The 24,244-nt window shown below is 34.9% G+C and overlaps 1 protein-coding gene across 4 annotated transcripts in view; it reads left to right on the top strand.

Moving 5' to 3' along the window:
- The window catches only part of LOC132923909 (serine/threonine-protein kinase MARK2-like), a 49,263-nt gene that overhangs the window by 18,744 nt on the left and 6,275 nt on the right, over positions 1-24,244 (top strand). For 2 of the 4 annotated variants that reach the window (XM_060987905.1, XM_060987904.1), the window contains exons 3-16: positions 18,291-18,524; positions 18,601-18,654; positions 18,736-18,784; positions 18,873-19,009; positions 19,072-19,128; positions 19,201-19,336; positions 19,393-19,613; positions 19,731-19,830; positions 19,959-20,086; positions 20,170-20,467; positions 20,606-20,740; positions 20,851-20,959; positions 21,187-21,306; positions 22,319-22,528. In XM_060987905.1, coding sequence (XP_060843888.1) covers positions 18,291-18,524; positions 18,601-18,654; positions 18,736-18,784; positions 18,873-19,009; positions 19,072-19,128; positions 19,201-19,336; positions 19,393-19,613; positions 19,731-19,830; positions 19,959-20,086; positions 20,170-20,467; positions 20,606-20,740; positions 20,851-20,959; positions 21,187-21,306; positions 22,319-22,528 — 1,988 coding nt within the window. Of the gene's footprint in view, positions 1-18,290; positions 18,525-18,600; positions 18,655-18,735; positions 18,785-18,872; positions 19,010-19,071; positions 19,129-19,200; positions 19,337-19,392; positions 19,614-19,730; positions 19,831-19,958; positions 20,087-20,169; positions 20,468-20,605; positions 20,741-20,850; positions 20,960-21,186; positions 21,307-22,318; positions 22,529-23,322; positions 24,192-24,244 lie in introns of those variants that run through there. The other 2 variants (XM_060987907.1, XM_060987906.1) reach the window with 2 other exon arrangements.

Here is a 24,244-nt window from a genome sequence, read left to right as displayed (position 1 = left end):
AAATACATACACTTCGCGCCCCGCACGCTGCTGATCGTCTGGCGCACGGTAAAAACCCACCGACCCCCGCCCAACGTTATCGACGATAATAACTGTAATAATAATAATTGCCATGCACTGATAATAGTTTAAGATTTCATACAGGTACATTATTATTATTATTATTATAGGTTTTGCAATACAGACTGACCAGCGGTCAGATCTCTTTCGTCATCGCCGCCAGCCAGTCGAGGCTCATTCTTACAACTATTACTATCATAATAACAATAAAAATATTTTATTTTTTGTAGTTTACGTCACTGACAATGTTTATTGGTGTAAACTAACTACAAAATTACTTTTCTTTTAGATAAATTAGTGGAAAAGATTAGCTTAAAGTATGAATTAAAGTTATTTACTAATAGAAGAAAGTCTACCGAATTAAAGATTAATGTATATAGCGGAACGGCTATTTAGGTGCCTCAAATGGCAGAATAGGTAGGTATAGAAATAGGTACCGATTTTCTAGTGTTAAAATAAGAAATTAAGTTGAAATCTACATTGTGGTACCGGGAGGAACGAGTAAACAATTTTCATTTTAATTCAATGTAGGACAAAAATTTGTGTTGGATATGTTCTAATCCTCACTGGTGTTTTGTAGTATATAGATAACCCACTTATCCACCGTACACGAAAATTAATAACAATATATTGTACCTTCGATGATCAATATTCGAGTAGTGAGTACATAAAAGTTTTAATAGACATTATTTTTTTCTAAAAACCGCTTGTATTATCCCCTCTCGCCATTGTCGATGAGCGATCGTTTCCCGGTTTTCAATAATAATAGAAACTATTTTACGGTTGTAGGTACGAAATAATGTGAATAAACACACCGTCGTTTCCGTAATATTGATTCAATGTTGTTATGACACAAATGATAATTGTTAATTCATTCGGCTGAAAACGTTTTCTTTTACATGCCAGGTTTGCGAACGAAATGTCATTATAAATTATAATAATGTACAATACTATAATAATATTATATGCGTGTCTCATGTGTTATTTACGTAATTATTTATTTAAAAATATTGACGTCGTATTTTCGGTTCATTGACCATTTATAGGTACATCAGTTTTTACAGTAGTTGTCAACCGACCCTTCAACCGATTGTTCGGCAAGAGATATTATTTATTTATTAATATTATTTTTATTATTGCCTATTTTTTGTTGCTGAATTTTTAATATTAAAGTTCGTTTTTGAAACTATGGAATATATTTATCACCTAGTTTTTCTTTTAGTAAACGTAATATTGTTATCATTTATCGATAGACCTTTTAATACTTAAGTAAACATTGATAAGAGTTCAATGCCCGGTTGTAAATCGTAAGACACGTGGTAAATAAATTAAAAAAATGGTGTTTCAAGGTTTCTAAATTTATTTGTTGGAAAAAGTATAATACAGGTGTTATAATTATGTTATTATTTCACTTTTTGTTGTTTATTATTGTGTATTGTATTTTATTATGTAATAATTAACAACATAATTAATTAAAACAATGCAGTGTTTTTGTTTGTTAATTTAAAATATTTATTACATAAATCGATTAAATAAAAGAAGGCAATGAATGTTATAATTATTACGTTGATCACTGACCGACCGACCTTCTCTGTAGTTAAAAGTACAATAATGTTTAATAATCTCTTCATGACCTAGTTTCTGATTTGTCTCTTTTAAAGTTATATTTTACTGCCGAAGTCGTCCAGTGTTTATGGGTTTTTTCATTCATTCAACGAGATGCGATGTGGAATTATAAAATAACGTTTGGACTGAATATTAAAGTTTGTTTGTTTACTAGAGATATTGTGCACATATTAACAATTATCAATTATCATCGTCGATCAATTTTAGAAATGGGACCGGGTCAGCGATGTTAAATATTGTGTTATTGAAATATGAACCGAATGCTATTCTCTCATTATTGTTCTTGTTCGATATTAACATTTTCTTTTTTTTAACACTTTGTATGTTTAACATTCATCATCAACACTCGCGTCGATTTATTGATAATTTATTTACAATTAATAAATTATAATAGCCATTACTTCTTATGGTGTATTATAAATAATTTATCACATTTGTGCAGTATTAATATATTAAATCTTACCAAAAAATCTCTAAAGACTTCTTCGTCTCCTGTTGTAAATCTAACTGTTGTGGGGGTTTTACGAGCCTTAATAGTTTGGTGTCTGCGTCTGTATATAAATACGATTGTCGAGAATTCGGGATAGAACGCGAAAGATTAAGTTATTAAGCACGAATGTCAAAAACCTAAAAAAAATAATCTACGTTGTAGTGTACAATATGAACTGCTAGTCTACTAAAATAAAAATAAAATATGACACCTGTTGAAAATGTCAACAGATTGTGCACACAATATGAACTTAAATTATGCGACACGATTCATTCAGCGAAACTGTATTTTAAAAATTTCCATATTACTAAAATTTCTGAACATTACGCAGTTTGATAATCTCATCCATCATCTACATTGCGCAACATAATAATATATACTTTTAACACATTATTTTCCTTTTTTTACTGTTGTTTTTTGAATAACATATGCGATAACTGTTGCTATTATCTGTGGTCCGATTAAAAACCGATTTGTGTATATAATAAAATATTATATGCATAAGAATTTATTGTCCTAAACATCAGAAACTTTGGAATAATGTCTACTTTTTGACATTTTCACGGGAACCGGTTGGCTAACCGGCTGCTATAAATTACTTTTAGTGCCAAAACTACGGTCATTTATTATTATTATTATTATTATTATTTTTTTTTTCAATAATTTTATTGCCATAGAAAGTCGGCAACATAATAGCAGTAGATGCATTGCGACCGTTTTAGACGTCAGCGCAGCAAACCGACATTTCCCACGGGAAGCGATATTATAATTACTAGCTTTATAGATTGTTATTCGAACGGCCGGTGGTATATTAATTTTAATAATTATGATTTCGATCATAATGTAACGTTTGAAGGTCATTCGATATTGTTGATAATTGATAAACGGTTACAGTAAACGTTTTTACACGATTTTATTTTTCATCGCGCACGTATGTCTGTGCGAATATGCGCGTGCTACATGGTGCATTAGTAAGAATGAAAAAATGACATAGGTCCATTACAATTGGATGTCGTTTTTGGGTTGTTTCTTACAATAATCGCGAATTTTTAAATTCGATGTTAGGTATTGGTTAGATGTTTTGTTTGTTTTTTCTGTCGAAATGCGTGCATTGTCATAATTAACACGACTGAAAGTAACAAAAAACTATTAACGACTCCGTCGTAAAAACGAAAAACTGTATACACCATCCTGCTGTGTATAAAAATAAAACCCGTTGTTTCGATAGCATCGAATTAATATTGTGCAGTAGAAATTCTATCGAATTCAAAATTCCTTGATATTATTATAAATGGACAAATTGGTATTTTTTTTTATTTTTTTTGATAGATTTCCCGAGTTTTGTGAATATATATTTTTTTAATTTTCACTATAAAAACGCATTCGAAAGTGAAATCGTTTAATTGTCTATACCTACAGGTAGTCGGTTCGCATAATGTTTTGGATACGTTTTCTTTTTTTAAATTTACCCAAATAAAATCAACAGTTGTGATTATTGAAAATTGGAAATCGGACAACACAATACTTCCGATACAACTACACAGCCACATTTATAGTGTACGTTGGCACTTGTGCGTAAAAATCGACGTCCGGAAGTGTGTTGTGTTGTGCATTGTTTGTTCGTTTATTTGGATGAGCCGGAAAAATTACAGGAAATAAAATAATAATCGCAGGATTTAATAGTGTCATTGTACGATGTTAAAACTTCTATTATAGGATGCTATTTGGTGTGAATCCTGTTAGAATTTTGTAACGCCGTAGTTATGAAGATTAACTGAAAAATAATTAAAACCAATATAGAAATGTATTATACACTAGGTAGGTATTTTTATTGCTCGCAATATTATAAAGTTAATTAAACGTGTGGTTTTAATTGGTAAATGTCAGTATATAAAAAAAAATTATAATAAAAACAATTGCAAATAATAGGTATATTGATTACAATTTAAAAATCAACAGCGTTGGTGTATTATAATGGTGTAAATCGATAACAGCGAATACGTTCTAATGAAGTGTACCTATATTTTGAACGTCATTATTTTCTTACCGGCTTTAGGATATTCTGTTTGTACACACACGTGAAATGTTTGGACTCTTAATGAGATAAATAATATTATTAGGACGATGAACGATATTATAATTCATTAGATCATCATTCATCAGTATTATTATTTAACAAAACTTCAGTACGAAAAAACTGTAATATTATTAGTTACACGTTTTTAACGTGTTAAACTATATTATAACAATATTGTACACTATGATTTATGGTCGTTGCAGGTTTTGAAATTGTATTGTTGCATACCTGTAACTATTTAGACAGCTGCTGCTAACTGACTGATGCAATTGATTTGATTTGCGTGCAAACCTTTTATTAGGCTAATTTTAAAAAACGCACAACTCTTATACACATAATCCTTCCACATATATTATGGAGTCTTTTAAAAATGGTCCAATGCTTTTTGAATGTAATCGTTACTATTTTTCTAATTTGTTTTATGCATCAACAACATTTGCATACAAATAATCATGACACAATGTATACATTAATAAAAGAAATAAAAAACTTTTTTAAAAATGGATAAAAATTTAATTTGCATTTTAGTTCTGTAACATAGTTGTAAGACATTTTTTTTTTATTTTAAATTCACTATAATTTGTGTAATTCATGAATACATGCTCATTATCATTAAATTATTTATTATTAAATTTTATTCGAGTTTCATCTGACCTAATTAATACTAACCTAGCAAACATTTGTTTAAAAAAAAATAATTGTGTACTATAAATAACCAATTGTATAATATACATGTATATAACTATATTTAAGTAGTACATGTATATAATATTATATTGTTTAGATCTCTTTTTCACTGTCTGTAGAACAACGTTTGCTTCTAAGTTGTAATCTACCTACATGTATTTTTCCAATTAGCCTCATCCACTCTGAGAATTGAACCAGAACAATTATAATTAAATGTATAACATTTTTCTCTCGAAATTACAAGTCATCGTTTTTTTCTTTAACCTACAAAGTTCAACTCTGTCGTTATAATTTATTAAGAATCCATTAGACGTGTTTACTAGTTAATTGTTGGTACTTAGTATTATCGTCGTTTAAGTTTTCATACATTCAAAGTTAATGTTACTTATTATTATATAATAAACGAGATAACAAAAATATTTGTAAAATAGTTTCATATTTTCACGAATTCGACTAGTTCATTGCTGAAATATCAGCTTAAATTGTATGATGTTATTAAGGTAATAAATAAATGGTATTAAAATAATAATCAAATTTTTTAAGATCAAATAATAGTCTAGTGGCATATAGCATAATATGATTATAATAATTCGAAAATATGATGATTTATCTTGATTGTTACTGACTAATTTAATTTAATTTATTTACATTGGAGTTGATAGGAATTTACAAAAATCGTTAATTATGTATTATTTGATAATTGTATTACTATTTCTATCAACGTATATATAGAGGTACATGTTATTTATTTTGGTTTTTAAACGTGATGTCTACATTTTGTATTTGAAAGTTTCTGGACTAATTGCCGTCAATCATACTACATACACTGAATCACATGAATAATAAATAATTAATATTCATTAAGTTTGAACACGAGGGTGACGCGATTTAGTACCAGTTTTATTATTGGAATAAAAATTGATTGACCTTTCAAGTTTTGGACTTGTTGACGATCGACGGCGGCGATGACAATGACGACAACATAACAACGTTCAACACGATCACTACAACGATTTGAAAATTATTAATCGATTTAAAGTGTTCTTGAGTATTCGGAAGGCTTAACCGTTTTCAGTAGAAGATGATTAAAAACGTACTTAATAATATGTCATCCGTATCGCTATCGTTATTACGACGTATGGAAAACAATAGCCGAAACAGCAGGTGCGATATATTAATTTACAATTCCGGTCGGACGCGACGTGCGATGTAAACAAGTAATCGCGGACCTATGGGGTTACATTCAGAGTGTGTGGTTTTTTACCGCTACTTGTTACCGTTTGGTAAAATTTAAAAACACGTCCATAAATACATGAACTTGTTTGAGTTATTTCGTCGTTTTTCGTCCCTCCAGCGGTAGCCTTACACAAGTACGTTTCGTCACGGGACTATACGTCATAATAGCGTATGGATAAAACGCGCGTGTTGTCAGAATTTCTCGGCAGCGGGACTTTGTGTCGGCGGCGGCTCGCGGTTGGTTTCGACCCACGACGTGTGTGCTACCATCCGACCACGACGCGCGTACGTCGGCGCACGTTCGAAAACGTTTCAACGAGTTTTTCCGTAGGGCCGACGACTTGGGAAACGAAACACAAAAAAAAAAAAACCAACCGAGAAAAACACCGAGACGAAATGGACCGTGTAAAATATCGTCGACGGCGGAATGGAAAATTGGAAATCAAAGGCTGGCGAATAACAATATTATTACCGTCGTCATCGTCCGTAACGCCCGTCCGGATTTCTATTTGCTTTTGACGTTTCGTCGTCGGATTTTCTATTCCCACGCCGGCGGCGCGCGCCCGAATAATGACGGCAATCGGGCGCGCGCGCGTGTGGGACCAGCGCCCGAGTTTCACCTGCCGCGAAACCGCGGCGGCGAACGGTGTCGTTGTGCAAAAGTGTGACAAGCGGCCGCCGGACTGGAAAAAAAAAACAATATTTATCTCGACGGCGCGACGACGTTCTTTTTTACTATTATTATTCCCCTTTATCGTTATTAATCTTCGGTGGCCCGATTCGACACGTTCCCGACAAATATTTTCCAACCCACCGAGGAGCCCCCCGCCGCCTTTACCCCTTCCCGTGATTTCTTTCTCACGGCGGCGGCGAACGAAACGCGCACACCAAACAGCAAATATAATATAATAATATACTACCTCTTCTATAATGTAATAATAATAATAACGTATAAAACACACATATCGAGAGAGAGATCGCAGCGAACGCGAGAGGGACAGAGACGGACGGCAAAAAAAAAAAAACAACAAATTGGCAACGTAGTCCTCTCGGTCTCGGCGGCGTGCGCGCGGCGGGGCGGTGCGCGTGTGACGGCGACAGCGCACTCTGCTGTTCGGTTGCGCCGACAACGGCATCGGCGGCGAATCGACCAACCAACGGATAGACCGACCGACGAGTGCACACGACGGCAGCGGTGGGACCAGTTTCTCGTCGTTTGTCCGAGATAGTGCAAGTGGCGCGCCCGGGGTCGTTCCGGAGGCCTCGCAGACTTTGTGCCGATCGCACGTTGTGTATTTGTCCGTCCGTCTCACTGGCCTGCCCGTCGTCGGTTTGCGATTGCTGAATCGACCCAAACGAGATAATATATCCACCCAGCGCGACGACAGACACGTTCATCGGTTTTAGGCGATGTCCGCCCGGCGATAAACCACGTCAGAGGCACACACATAACTCGTAACGGCGCGATGTCCATTGCCACTGCACCGGCGTCGTCGTCGTCGTAAGACCGGAGCGCAACGTACGAATTGTTGTTAATCGACAACGGCAGTCCTCGCGCCCTCGTCTCGCCGCAAGCTCCTCTCGCCGGACGTGAACACCACCCGGCCACCGTAACGCGCGACGATGAGCGTCAGCTACATCACTTGGATGCACCAAACCGACAGTCCGGTGTCGCTACCGCCGGTAGTCGAACACCTAGCCGCCGCCGCGGCCGCTGCGTCCCAGCCGTTGGCCGCCGGCGCTTCGGCGTCCGCGCAACAGCAACAACAGTCCGCGACGGGATCGTCCCAGCAACAGCCGTCGCCGGCGTCTTCCCTGCATCCGACGACCCCCGCGCTATCGTCGCTGCCGTCCACGTTGCTGCCGCCGCCACTGCCGCCGCCGATCGTCCAATCCTCCAAACACCTACCCCTACACAAGGCGCGCATGCCCAACCTAATGTTGTCGTCCACCCCGTGGCCGCCGCCGCTGCAGACTACGCCCAAGACGATGGTGGCCGGCGGCTCTATCGCCGCCGCCGCCGCCTCAGCCGCAGCCACGGCCTCGGCCTCGTCGGTCTCAGCGGTAAGTCGTCGTCGTCGCCGTCGCACCACCCGGGCGGCGGGCGTATTATAAAGTCGGTTATCGTTGTCATCGACGTCGTTGGTACACATAATGAAACATATTGTAATGTAACAGATTAACGGAACGAACGACGTTGTCGGTGTGTACGTGGGGTGGGTGGTGGGGTTTTACCGCCGGTGGTACTTTCACGTGCCGCCGAGAGGCATGCCCGTTATCTACCTCAGCGTTACCATTTTATAACGATTATATATTATTATCATTATTATTATTACTTAGTACGATTATTATTATTATTATTATTATTATTATGTTAATATCATTATATTATTGTACGTGCATGAAAAGAAATGCGCATTATCGCCGGCCGTCGTCTCGAGCGCCGAGTGCTGCCACAGAAAGGATTAAAAACGTTTCGTTTGTACGAATTAATTAACGACGCCGGCCAGGTAAATATTGTGATGTGGCGGTTCGCCGTTTCTCTCGTACGGAAAAATCTCCCGTTTCACATAGTATGTGACTGATCGCCAGTGATGGAAACACAGATCGCGGAGCTCGGCTTGCGGTTTTTTGTCCGACCGATTTTTTTATATTCATATATAATGTATAATTTTTTTTTTCACTGTCGCAAATCGGACTCGGTCCCGTGTTTTTTTGCACCGTTTTCGCTCGGGCCGGCACAATGTACACGCAATTATTATTTATCATTATTTCGCCTCGTTTCCTACCGAAAATCACCGTACCGGAACAATCCATTTTACACGACGGGTTCACAATACCGTCGTCGTCGTCGGCACCGATGACGATGATGATGATGATAATAACAGTGGTGTACCGCGCCGCCGAACGGTGTCCGCGGACCGATGATTTTCGCATGTACAGATATAAAATGTAAACAAAAACGTAGCTTCGACAAAAACCATAACAATAATAATAACGATAATATTATGTGCGGTGTACACGTAGGTCTGCTCTACGCGGTCTCTTCACCGTCCACGACCATAGGTTTTACAGTTATTGTGTGTGTGTGAGTGTAATAATATTCTCCTCTACTCGGTTCGTGGTCGACGCCGCTACTTCTTCTCTCCGCAGGTCGCACGTACATGCACGCACGCACACGCGAGACCGGAGTTCTACGGCACACACCGATCTCCGCGATCCAGCCAGAAAACACCACGCCCCGCTCGGCGTACCCATCCGTCGTCGATCGTCGTCTTGTGTGCATTATAACGTGTATTATTATTATTATTATTATATATTGTATACGACGAGAAACGTTCCGTCGTCGATCGAACCGACTGCAGCAACAAACAGCAACAGCCACCTGTCCACATATTATAAGTATATCCTTGTGTCGGTGGACCAAAAATCGAAGGGGGGACGGAACGGTGAAAAAAATAACCCGAAAAAGGTCGTGATGGAATCATTGATAAATATAATATCGATAGGACAACACAATAATAATGTAATGATGATGATCGCATCGTGAACGGGCCAAGGCACCACGTGTAACATATCGGTCGGTGTAGGACGATGAAGAAATTGTCGCATATTTTTTTTTGTCACAACCATTATCGACGTATTATTGATGTATTATTACCGTCGGCGCAGACCGTCCGCAGCTGTAGGTCGCCAAATGCCAACATTGTTCGAAAGAGAGGCGATGACCGTGAACATCGGTGCACCTAAAAGTGTATGCCATATGTGTCATCTTTTTGTGACAAGGTCGGCCCTCGGACATCGCTCTCTGTTGTCATCAGTCCGTTTCTGTGTAGGTCTATGAACGCAACACACCCACGTCTCGATATTGAACTTATGGACATTGTGGCGTTACAGTATCTGTGAGCCGAGACAACTGATACCATCATTGTTGACCGGCCAACGTCATTGCATCTGGTTTTACTCGTGTCTGAAATTTATAAGTTTGTCATTGAGAAGTTCGTGTGCCAGTGAGAACCGCCGTTTATCTCTCCGTTACGTTTGGGGACGAAAAAGCATAATATGTTCAAGGAAGATAGGAATACCTATTAGTCCATCCATATGTCATGTTTCAAATGTATTTTAATATTACGTATTCGTCATAATATCCTCGGTTTTTGTAATTTGCAATTAGGTAACTTACGATGTCATAACGTATAATTTAGATTGTCGTGTGATGTGGGCCGTGTGCGTGCGAGGGAATTACCCGGTGACATTTATTTAGCAAATTACACGTTTTTACATTATTATTACAATGATATATTACATTTTTTTCTATTATTATTACTATTTCGTACGCAGTTTGCGTTTTTGGATTATATGGTGGGGGAAGGGTGGTATTCGAATACCAAAAGAAAACCACGTATTTTTCGTGATCTATTTATACAGTGCAAGGAATCCATACTATTGCTGCTGTGCGTCCAAACGGAAATCATATGGACATAAAAAGACGTATTCGGTATTCTGATGTGCATACGAGTTTCTACGTCGTTTCGTCTCGTGTCCTGGCCGTAACATAATATAAGAAATATATATTATATTTTTTACGATTGGGTTTTTTTTTTTTTACTGGACCCGCAGCCGGTCCTGAGAGTCTGAGAGCGGCTCACTACTACCAGTGCGTTTTTGTAATGCATTCAGAGAGTATAATATATTATTTTATAGGTATGTCGTTTTATCGATGCATTTTTTATTTTTTTATTATTATTATTATTTTCGTATGTTTCGATTATAAACTCTTTCTGCGCGTGTGTGTGTTTGTGTTTGTATAATGGGTACGACGAGGGTCGTTGAGTTCTGTCGGGTTTTACGTAACTGTTTTACATTTTCTTTCCTCGTACGTTTATATATATATATATATAATAATATACATACATATGTATGTTATATTATTATACAGTCGTCGTTGCGTCACAATAAAAATATATATACTTCACTTCACACGACGGACGACCGGCCGTTCCGTCGAGTCGCGTCGGTATTTATAATAACGTTATAATATATTATGCCATGGGTACGGTAAAAACGTCATTATTATTCTTAAAAAAAAATAAATAAATAAATAAATAGGACGATAAACACAAGATTATAAATTATACCAGTCCTAATATCATTATTATAATGTATTCTATGCGTATTAGGCCGCCGCCGATCGAAAATCTATGAAATAATTTTACCATATGTGTGTGTTTTATGACTTGCACGCGCGCTTTATATCGTGATTTAGTGCAATAAGGGTGATGGTCGTTGTCTGGTCTTGGTCGGTCGGCGTGTACGCGATTCACTCGGCTACCGTGTGGCATGCGCATTCAGAAGGTTATTATCATTTTCGTTTTTCGAATTTCAATGTATATAATATACAAACACGCATTTATATAAATGAAACTAACGTGTAGTATACATTAATAATATTACATTATTATATATTATTGATTTTATTATTGTCGTCGTGCAAACGAACGCAGACTGCCAGCAGTACGTGTGTGGGTGGTATAATATCCGCAAACCCTTGTTATTTTTTATTCAGATCATTATCGTCGTTTACTTTTTTCCTGGAACCGGCGCCGTCTATGCTAACGGGTGGGGAGACATGGGTAAATAGCAACCTACGCAGTTCCATTGGTATCGATCACTGTACAAGAGTGTGTGTTGTGTACTCATAACACACCCTTCATGTCCGAAACTTTTACGTATTCTCTGTACCCTCAGAACAAAATATCGTTTGACCGATAGTCGACTGACATCCCGTCCTACCTTCCTGAATCATCTTCTCTAGCGCAATAACAACTCATTCAACCCTACGTCATGTGAATGACATCGTTTTAATATCGTCAACCACTACAGATTCGTACCACACTGCGTCCCGCTGTGTCCGCCTCGACCCCGATCCGTTTACTGTTTGCGTCGTTTACCTTTTTGATTCATGGATAGAACTTTGTAAGATTGTATTCCAAACGATTAAGGACCTCAATATAATATGACCGACTACACTGCAACATCGATGTTCTTACTGATCGCGAACCGGTAACGATTTGTCTCCGTGTATACGGTGTACCACGTATATTATATCAATAAATAGCGCGACAAGTGTGTATAATAATATAATACGATATTGTTGTGAGTTACTCGGCCCCCTAATCGATATGTAAGTATTACATACTACACGACTGTCGTCGCTAACGGTACGTTACCATAAATAAATGTATATCGTTTCTCGGTTGAAAAGTCGCTGTGATAATAGTATAGCAATTATACACGATAGGAAGTCTGTGACGATACGATGCGGCGCAGAGTGAGAGAGAATGAGTGACGGAGACGGATAAAACCAGTTGCGATTTTAACGAGGTCGAATGCGGCAGCGACCGTCGTCATCGTCGTGCAATGACGGCAATCGATTGTCGGCGGGGGGCACACCGTTGCATCGAGTGTACGATGAAATTTCGGTCATCGTCGATTTAGTATACTCATACTATAATAGTAATAATCAGTACTCGTAAGTTCTCGTGTACTAAAAAATGTGCATTTATGTCTCAATAATCGAGCGAATTATGTGCGCAAAAAAAGAAAATGGTCGTCTGTGTAATAGGTACGAAAAATAAAGTATTTGAAAGCGTCGTCTTGATTGGATATTCAAAATAAATATGATTTGGTGCTAAGAAGGCGGGCATAATATTTTATAATTTTAATTATGTGCTTTTTCTCAAAACCTCGAAATGAGCAAAAATAAGCGTGATGAAACCGTACATTTTGTGTTAATTTATAACTGCCCAAATACGTGCTTTATCTACCGACTCGAATATTATTATTTTTTAGTGTACATGCCTCGTTATCTGCTTGTTCCAACCTGTCCGTAATCACGTCGGCCGCGTGTCCTATGAGAGGTGCTCGGATTTGTGATTTCAAACCTTAAAAGTTTATGAAAAAATTACTTTTAATATTTCATTTTATGTGTACCAATTATAATTATTAATACTTAAAAAAAAAACAAATAAATAATAATAATTATAGGTAATGAACAAATTTAAAAATATCACTTTTCTTGTGTTTTGATCTATTTGTATTTAAAAATTAGGACATTTTTCAATGACTTTTTATAGTCTCATAGTGGCTTTTTTATCGAGATTTTTTCCAATTACCCGCAGCAACCGTGTATATTAAAATAGTAGCCAGTTTCTCTATTGCGGCGTTGTAAATAATGTATAAGTGATATCCCCAAATAATAGTAATAAAAACATATAAATAGGTACAATTAAACAAATAAAAAACAACGCTCGCGTTACGTTGAAAAACAACCGTAACCGGTTCGTCGAACCGTTGGAAATTACTCGGGACTTTCACGCATCGAGAGACGTCTCTTGAAACGCTGCCACAGTAATATTATTATAATGTACAGTATATTTATATATAATATTATACACCTCATATTATCTCCTTCTATATGCTGACGCGGTCCATCTCTGCTATGATGTATACCAAAGACGTCGGATCGACGCGTTCGATCGCGCTTTTCATAACCATATGTAATATTGTGTTATTTATTTATTCGTCGCCGCGTGTCCGTTTTGTCGACGACGAGAATATAATAATACTTAAATACGTACCTATATATATACACAGCCCGTCGTGCGTAAGCTCCCCGTAAAAGAGCGGTGTGATTCATTAACATATCCATAAAAAGACGTGGTCGTTTGTCGTCCGACTCGTGACGTCGTGCGATGCATAATACACGGTCACTCGCTTCTGTGACTAATTTTATTATTTTTACCCAACTGCAATACAAATAAATCGATACGACGCGACGTGTGTGTACACCGCATAATATTCGTAGAACATCAACACTCGTCCGATCGACGTTTATTTTATCTCGAACGCGGCCTTTTCGAAATGGCCTGTGTGTCGGTCTGTAATACTTCAGGATTTTCGATCTAAAATATATGTTTGAAAATCGAATCGTGTACGATTACAATATTACTTTACTTCTCTATAATTACTATTTTATTGTAATGTTTTCCATTCTTATCAACAATCGCGAAATTGATAATTTGTCTCAGTTGAACACGATTCCGGGGTTATCGTCTCTTTTGTGATTCTTATGGGCATGCCCTATCCATCTATCTATTATCTTAAGGTGACATGTGGTATATATAAGTTGATACGGAAAAAATATATTAACTTAGTGTAAAAATAATTAATCCCCCTTTTTAGTTAGTATGTTACATAAAGAACATTTTATGCCTATGTATTATATTATTTTATCACAAACATACCAGAAATTATAGTACCATCAGTTACTATTATTATGAATGTATTAGATCATTTTTATTTAAAACAGTGTGATATACACAGTACTTAGTGTGTAAATAAAACCATTAAAACCAAAAATGTGGAAAACTCATTTAATTTTAACTTAATGGATTATTTTTAAATCAGTTGAAAAAAGCCAAGTTATTTCAACAGTCAATTAAACTATATAGCCAAGTTAAACCTTTTAACTAGTTAATACCTTCGATATTATCCACGGTGGCATTGGGGAGGGGAGGTATTTGAATTTGGCATCGTTTACGTTGTAACTTGCCGCATTGACCACCGTGACCCTATCTCTCGTCGACAAGTCTACGACTCGGCGTATTGGGCTTGTAAAATATTAATATCGTTATTACTTATTACCTCATTTGTCGATTGCTACGGCGTGTGTCGTAACCGTGCCATATACCTATATCATAATATTACTATTACCAATAATAATTAGCAGTGTGTTTTACCACAGCTATTCGTCATCACCACCGCGCACCATCGCCGGTGTCGGGTTACTTTCGTTGTGCCGTCGCGTATAGTGTTATGAATTACTATCGCGAGTGCGATACATTATCGTCGATGGCCTCGAATATGTGTATGAAAAAACTTAAAACCGTTTATTATACACGCATATTCGGGTACTTCTATATTACCGTGATGATATAATGCGTTTAATGTTTAATTATCACGAACACCGACCGAAGTGTATCGGTGCCGTAACGTTACGCGATTTTACTCAGCGGTGCCAAACTGCCAACGCATAATAATAATTGTAATTATATAATACTCGTAATATCCGTGCGCAGTGCGGTGTGTATAGTGTGTACAACACACACGAAACGCTCGATCGACCGCCCCGCTGTTTTCCGGAGATCGTTTTCCCCGTGTGTCGGCTCAGCCGTTCCGATCATTGTGTTCGAGTGGTTATAATAATAATAATAATATCGTTCTCAGCGGACAAAAGCCCCCTACCTAACCCGTTTCTGCCTACGGTGTAGGCACAGGATAAGGTTAGGCATGTGTCGTCATCGTGTATTGTGTATGGCCCGACGAAACTGAATAATAATAATTATTATTATTGTTCACGGAAAGTCGGTCGAAAGACGTTTTCGCGCGACGATAACAAAAAAAAACTATATTTAGGTAGGCGAAACACAATGTGACTTGGTATATAAATGCCGCTGATGTGAAGAGGAATATGTTATATAGTATTATAATGTAATAATACCTATTTTGCTTAAACATCATCTCATCCTTTACCACCTATTCACCGAAAACAGTATTTTAAAATGACATTTTATTTTTTTTTTTGACGGAAAACGAGAATAATGGATTGGTTAGGTCGTATGACGTTTCCGATGTTTATCATTTTTTCATACAGTTCAATCGTGTATTCCTTGTATACATGGTTATCCATTATTCATATTTCATTATTTATTTTTGAGTTATATCTTATTTGTTATGGCCACCCTGCCACCGAGCCGTGTATAAAATGTATCACTCTGCCATCCTCGGTGAATATACTTCAGCAAGCTATTATAGGTAATCTAAAAATTCGATATTCTCCATCCATATTTCTCTGTACTCTGTATATAACGATTTCTAAAGTTGACGTATAAGTCTAGTAAGTATGTCGTATGTATTTTTATGGAAAAAAGGTAAATATTCCTTATAGTATTTGACATTGTATTTTCTTACTCATATTATCTATTTAATCATTTCCTATAGTATATATATTATCGCATTGTCGCTATATTGAATTGTACTATTTCAAGTTCGTGTCTATGTCTTACACACGTTAGGTATAATAATTTATTTTAAAATAAATAAAATGTGTGACGTTTAAGGATTTTCTTCAGGAAATCGTCCTATTTTTTCGTGTTTAATTACGTATAAAATCATGAATCTATACATTACTAATTAGTAATTATTATATTTTATTATTTTGATTTTAAAAGTTGTGTAACGGTCTATAAAGAATTACCGAGTACAACAGGTAGAATGGTCCCGATGACTGGATGATACATTTCATACAGCGGCGTAGCGATAAAAAACAATAGTACTTACCATTTTTATTTCTCTACTAACAACGATTTCTCTGCTCTTCTGTTCGAATGTTGCGTGTACAAAAATGATATAAATTTATTATTAACAGAATGCACACAGTAGTCATTTAGTCGTTTGTCACATCATCATAAGTAAACAAACCAAAAACGTGATGGTTTCGTAGGCGTATTTACACGACCTCTACCCGTGACGATGCCAAATTACTGTTTTTTTTTTATTAACTGCTACGGATGTTGTGCCCCCTATGATGACATTGGTGTGACGCGTTTTTCCGTTACTATTGCGTGCAAATCATATTGTTAAATTTTTTATTCAATGAAGAATTGGATATCAAGAGACTTGAGCGTTTCGGGAGGACCATAATATGCAGAAAATTTGTCATATTCATTGTGTATAAATATTAAACTAAACAATTTATGTTGGTTACTGGTTACTGGTGTGGCTTGATTACGTTCCGGGTGAGCTTTAGCTTAAGCTCCTCAAGTATCCCCCAATATCCTCTTTTATTTTTCGCCAATGACTTGCAATAATATGTTTGACTATCGCTTATTACGCTGCTCCGTTTTTGTACTTATCCTAAAATTGTCCATACCAACAGGTATTTTACTTTCACGAAATCATATTACAAAACTGTAAAAAATAAAAACAATATCGCAGTTAAGTTTAGGTTAATAATAATTGTGTTTTTAATTTTAAATGAATTTCCATTGGAGTCTTGTTACGTTTTCCATATTTTCTATTTTACTATAATATTGTTATATAGCATTCAAGGACCAAAATATTATAAAATCGTCCGGAAAAAGTCGGATCATATTTAATTTTTTTTTAAAGACCAAACCAGACGTACGAAATGTCTTATCATCTCCTTACAACTAATACCTAAATATATTATACCTACGTCACTTTGCCATTACGCAATACAACAAACATAACCAAATATAGTTAGGTTGAGTAGCAACGGCCCAATGTTTTTTTTTTTCATACAGTTCAGCAGCCGTAGCGTGTCGAAACCGATTTCCTAATAGCGGCCACAACTCACAAGGAGAGCTGTCGACTATGGTAGAGATCGGTTGCTTTCCGTATCGAATTTTCGCGTATGTGACGCAATTTAATACGTCTACAACCGCCGCATGTGCGTGTCCGGACGAGCGTTTTTTTGTAATTATTTTGGGTATTCGGCGGGGCGCGTATACCTATGACGTGCAGAGTTTTGTAGCTAGGTTGTTTGTAGGTACGTTATTCCAGCGAAGCGCTTTCACTTTTCTTTTCTCTCCGTTCATATAGGACTGCGGAAAATTATACGATGACAACGTTAAGACGGGGAAAATCGAGTTCAAAAATGGGCCGACGTTACGGCGATAGAATTTGTAACAAAAAAAAAACCTGAGTAAAATGAGCATCATACGCACGATTGTTCGAAAAATATGCTATGCATCGTGTATAATATTATGTTATACTATATTAGGTTTATATTATATTATATATATATTTACCACAGATATAGATAATGGGTACATCAGCTATTGTACATCTGTGTCCTCGTGACAATAACGCTTTTTTTGTTATTATTTTTAAAATTACTCATATGCATTGTGTGTACGTAATACGTATCCAATATGTCGATGTTTAGATTTTTTATTCTGTTCATTATCTATGAAACGTGTATAATATTATTGGCGTGTTAACAATTTGTCTTTGCTTTATTTTTTATAGGGCAGTGATGCAGCCACAAATAGCAGTTCTACAGGAGGAGGAGGAGGAGTTGGGGGTGGTGGTGGAGGAGTAGGTGGAGGCAGTGGTGCCTCCACAGTGACAAGTACACGCGGATCGTCTCGCAGCCGTTCATCGGAAGAGCCGCACATTGGCAAATACAAACTGCTCAAAACCATCGGCAAAGGCAATTTCGCCAAAGTCAAACTAGCCAAACATGTACCTACCGGAAAGGAGGTAAATATCTTTTTTATAATTGTATAATATCATTAAACTAGCCAACTAGAAATCGTAACAATTGTCTGTTTTGTAGGTCGCGATTAAAATCATTGATAAAACTCAATTATTACCCGGAAGTTTACAAAAAGTACGTTATTATTGACTTTTATTTATCCGAATAATTATACGATAAGATCATAGTTATTTTTACTGTATTTTTTTTTTACAGCTTTTTAGAGAAGTTAGAATAATGAAAATGTTGGACCATCCGAATATAGGTGAGTAATGCCAACAAGAAATATTGCCAACTCCGTTAACTGTTTATTCTTCAACCATTTACATTTAATAACTTTTGTTGTTTTTTAGTTAAATTATTACAAGTTATAGAAACTGAAAAAACACTATATTTAGTTATGGAATATGCTAGTGGAGGTGAAGTATTTGACTACTTGGTATTACACGGGCGCATGAGAGAAAAAGAAGCAAGAGCCAAATTTAGACAAGTACATATCATAATAAAACTGTTAAAATATAATACTGTGTTAAAAATACCCTGTGCTTTTAGATTGTTTCAGCAGTCCAATACTGCCATCAAAAAAGAATCATACACAGAGATTTAAAGGTAATTAAATCATGAATTATATTAATTAGTGTTTATATCCCTTCAATAATTACATTTTCATTTTTGTTTTAGGCTGAAAACTTATTACTGGATAGTGAAATGAACATAAAAATAGCAGATTTTGGATTTAGTAACGAGTTTACACCTGGTGGTAAACTTTATACGTTTTGTGGTAGTCCTCCATATGCCGCACCTGAACTATTCCAAGGTAAGATAATTTATATATTTTTAAAAACAATGGTAATCTCAAAACTATTTTTACAGGAAAGCGTTACGATGGACCAGAAGTTGATGTTTGGTCATTAGGAGTTATTCTGTATACTTTGGTTAGCGGTTCTCTGCCTTTTGATGGTTCTACCCTGAGAGAGCTAAGGGAAAGAGTATTGCGTGGCAAATATAGAATACCGTTTTATATGTCAACAGATTGTGAAAATTTATTGAAAAAATTCCTTGTTTTAAATCCACTTAAAAGAGCATCATTAGAGGTTAGATACATTTAGTTGTATAACAATCATATTCTATTTCTTGTATATGTTATAGACTAAAACATATTTTAAAAATAATACTTAATTCTTGTTTATTATATTGAAAATATATTATAGGTTATCATGAAAGACAAATGGATGAACTTAGGTTGCGAAGAAGATGAACTAAAACCTTATGTAGAACCAGAACAAGATTTCAAAGAACCAAAACGAATAGGTATGTCTAATCAATGCTTCAAAATCACTATTAGCTATTTAGTTATAAAAATATTTAATTTGTCTTTGCTTACTTCGAGTATATTTAACATTTATATTTATAGCATTTTTTTATTTGTTTTGTTCTAGTCTGTCGAGTTACAGAAATATTAGTTGGAATGGGTTACAGCCGTGGAGAAATAGAAGAAAGTTTATCTCAAGCTAAATATGATGATATATTTGCTACTTATCTTTTACTAGGAAGAAAATCTAACGATGTAAGTATACATATTGTGATACTTCTATAGTCGAGTTTAATTTTATTAATTATTATTATTATTTTTGTTCCTATCCCCTATAGCCCGAAAGTGATGGTTCTCGATCTGGTAGTTCATTATCATTAAGAGGAATCACTGGACCAAATCCTGGTGTAAATAACACCAACAATGTAGCAGCCGTGAACAATACTAATCAATCGCCATCACATCGAGGTGTACATAGGTCAATATCTGCAACCAATTCCAAACCTAGTAGAAGGGCTTCATCTGGTGGTGAAACTTCTGCTTTGACCACAAACCATCCAAATTCTAGCAATGTTCCTGCTACCAATAATACATCAAACAATCAACAAACAACTCATAACTCTACAAATAAAACAAGTAATAGTTGGTGATATTAAATTTTAAATATTTAAATTCACAATTCAACAATATTATTGCCTGAAACATTATTTTATTATAAAAACAAATGAATTTAGTCCTTAACTATTATTGTTTCTGATAACTAAATGTTTTTAGGTACCCCCAATTCAACCAATCACAATCACAATGTGGCCATTCCAAGTACTAATTTCAAGCGTCAAAATACTATTGATGCTGCCAGCATCAAAGAGAATACAGCTCGACTAAACTCTAGACCTGAAAATATGATAGGCATGTCTATTTTTTTTTTTTTTTTTTGTTATTATTGATTTAGACTTTTATTACTCTTTTCAATAACATCTAGCAAGTGACTCTTGTTTTAATTGTAATATAATTCTTAGGACCAAAACAACGCTCAATGGCTCCAGGAGGGTCAGTGGGTAGAAGGAGTACAATCAGTTATGATGCTAAAGCAGCCGTATCAACTCCTCCTGTAATGGATCCAGCAAGGTATACCTTTGACAGAAATCACACTTAAAATGAACACTTATAATAATAATAATAATGTTATGTAAAATAACTTTTTGTTTATGTTATCTTGTTTCTCCTTAACACTGATTAATCTTCTATTATTATAATATAAACATTTGTTCATTCATTTTATTCTATTCATTATTATTGGTGGTAAGATGATAATTTTGAATTAATGTTTGCAATGCATTGGTAATCGGGTTTAGTGCGTTGGCTGTACCTAATTCTGGTTCTGGATGTGGAGATACACGATCCAAAGGTCACGTCAAATCTGCCTCTGTGTCTAGTGCCACAGAACACGCCACAGAACCTCCTGCCCACCCGAGGTATTCCTCCCGTTCATAATTTTATAACTGTGGCTAGATTGTTATACCGTCTTTTAGATCGTATCAAATGCATGTTGTGTATTGTACGCATTTTAAACATTTGAAAACTCTTGAACATATTGTTCCTCAAAAAATACTCTGCAGATAGAGTTTATCTTTTCAAAATTCATTTAGTAAAATATAATATATTTTCTGCGCTGCTTCCTATTACTTTGGGATATAAATTGTGCGAAGTGTACATTCCATGAAAATATTACTGCCGTCTATTATATAGACTGAAATATTTGTGCATGCACTTAAGTTGTTCATACATTATACAATATAATTGGATTGCTAACTATTATTCATTTTTTTACATTTTAACTAACCATGTATATATAAATGGTCATTTAAATTAATAACAACCTCATTGCTATGTTAATAATTTTCATTTGTTAAATACTAATATAATAAACAATTAAAGAAAGCTTCTAAAACCATTAACGATTTAATTAGGTTTGCATGATTTTGTATTATTGTTTTGCTACTACTAAATTTGAAATAGTGGGAAGAAATTGGCAATTTCACTATGATGAATGTTTGTCATTTTGTAGCTTCTTATAAGTTGACGTCTTATGAATGAAACTATTGCATAAAAATTATTTGATAAATGATATTATCATTAAAAAACTGGTAAATGTTGTAAATAAATAATACAATATTAAATATAGGAATATTGTCCTGTTTGTAATTTTAATACATTTAGTACAAACAGACAGTGCGTTTATTTTTTCACATATAAAATGTGCTTAACAATGAACAATTAATTAATTTTTAATTTAATGACCAATGTTTTTGTCAATGTCAATGTCTTTCAATTATAATCAGTTTTTTAGTTTTACTGTCATGTCAAAATTTGTCGTGGTTATAGCTTTCCTGCTCACACTTGTGTGGGCGCATGTATGCGTTTACATATATTTAATGATAACATTGTTAGTTTATAATGATTTTAATATACTTATTGGTGATATAGGGGTGTTACTGTATCACCTGCATCACCAGCAGTCAATAGCCGACAGCCATTCCCGAGGAATGTGCCTAGTCGCCAGACCTTCCATTCTGGTCAAAACAGACATAGAGGTTATACTGGCGTTGGACCTACTAACAACACTGGCAGTCCACATGATCCATCTGTGCAAAGGCCATCATTCTTTTCAAAAATATCATCCAAGTTTGTTAAACGGTAAGTGTGTAATTATCTTTATTTTGAAAATTCATTGTTCCTTAAAATATAGTTTTTATTTAATAAAATCCTGAAAATTCTTGATCTTATGATTAAACATTTTCCATACATTTTTAAATAAAGAAAACATAGGTCCCTGAAGTAAATACTCAAAAGTTTACATTATAATTTAATTGTCTTTTTTTAAGTGATTAACTTTTTCAATTTAATTTTTGTAAGGCCTATGTAACAAGTGAGGTGGTTAAAATTAATTTAACCTATTTAAATTACCGTTTTAAACTCTATTTCTAATGCTTGCATTATTATTTCATAACTCTTAAATGTTAACTCTAAAAATATTCTATATATTTTTAATCCAGTATAACATCCATCCACGTCTCCACTTTTTTAAAATTAAAACTAATGAAAAAACCCACTAATTATATACTTACTAACATTGATTGCATTTTACTCGCAGAGGCCTTACTTGTGAAAGCTTGTCTTAATTATTATTATAATATTTTTTTTAAGTTTTATTTAGCATATTTAGGACAATTTTGTGTGCCATATATCATTCAATAATTAAATAATTTTAATGATTTGCATATTTACATGTATTATTAGCGAACCTTGCATAATTGTCTCAATAAAGGCAGCGCTCAAAAACAATTTTTAAAAATTTTAACACATAATAATCTATTGGCTAGCTTTCACACAGATACGGTCCCTGCACAGATTATTATTATATAATTTTTTTATGTTTCTGTCATTTTTTCCATCTTGTGATCGATGCTTTTTTGTGTATATGTGTGCAGGACCACTCCCCATTAATATGAAACAAAAATACCAAATAAAAAAAAAATCATACATCCATATCCATTCATATATCACACGCATGCTACCACTAAATTATGAAGAAGACAAGCAAAAATGGGGCAGGCGGGCTCTTAACTATTTTGAGACAATTATGCTGGGATGCCGCTACTCGCCGTTGACATGCTTAGATCTGAAAGTTTTAAAGTTATATATTTGTGTATAAATATATATATTTATATATAGATATGTGTGTGTGTATGTATGTGCGTGTGTGTATATGTATATTTCTATATGGACATATTTATATTGTTCCAAATTACTATAATCAACAGTTACATTTTTGTCCAGTTAAACCAATAATAACTTACTCTCTCATTTAAACCTCATAATTTATGTTGATTGCATTTTGTAATATTAATTTTATTTTATTTTTAATTTAACTGCATAAGACATAACTTATCATTGTGTTTTATTATATTATTATTACTAGAAGATAGTATATGTATTACTTATCTCTACAGACTCTAAATTGAAATTAACTACTTATATACATATATACTATATCTATACATAAATATACATGTATGTATATATATAATTCCAATAACAATTTTTTTTTTCTATGTATTTTCTAGTCCCCGTATAACTGTTGCATAATTATGTATTTTATTATTTTAATCGTTTTCTGGCCTATATTTTATTACTGTATACTACAATGATACATATATTATTATTATTATTATTATTATTATTACTACTATCATTATTATTATTATTAGTCATAATTATTCCTTAGTGTACAAACATTATTTTTAAGCCAATGTTATTATTGTCTTTGGATTTGTAATAAATTGTTTGATATGTGGCATACATTTGTTTTTTTAAGTTAACACACCAAAGTGGTTTGTACTGAGTATGTTA

The sequence above is a fragment of the Rhopalosiphum padi genome, chromosome 3, assembly GCF_020882245.1.
Source record: "Rhopalosiphum padi isolate XX-2018 chromosome 3, ASM2088224v1, whole genome shotgun sequence".
Taxonomy (NCBI): Eukaryota; Metazoa; Arthropoda; class Insecta; order Hemiptera; family Aphididae; genus Rhopalosiphum; species Rhopalosiphum padi.
The sequence above is the reverse complement of the archived record's forward strand: the minus strand, read 5'-3'. Positions and strand labels throughout refer to the sequence as shown.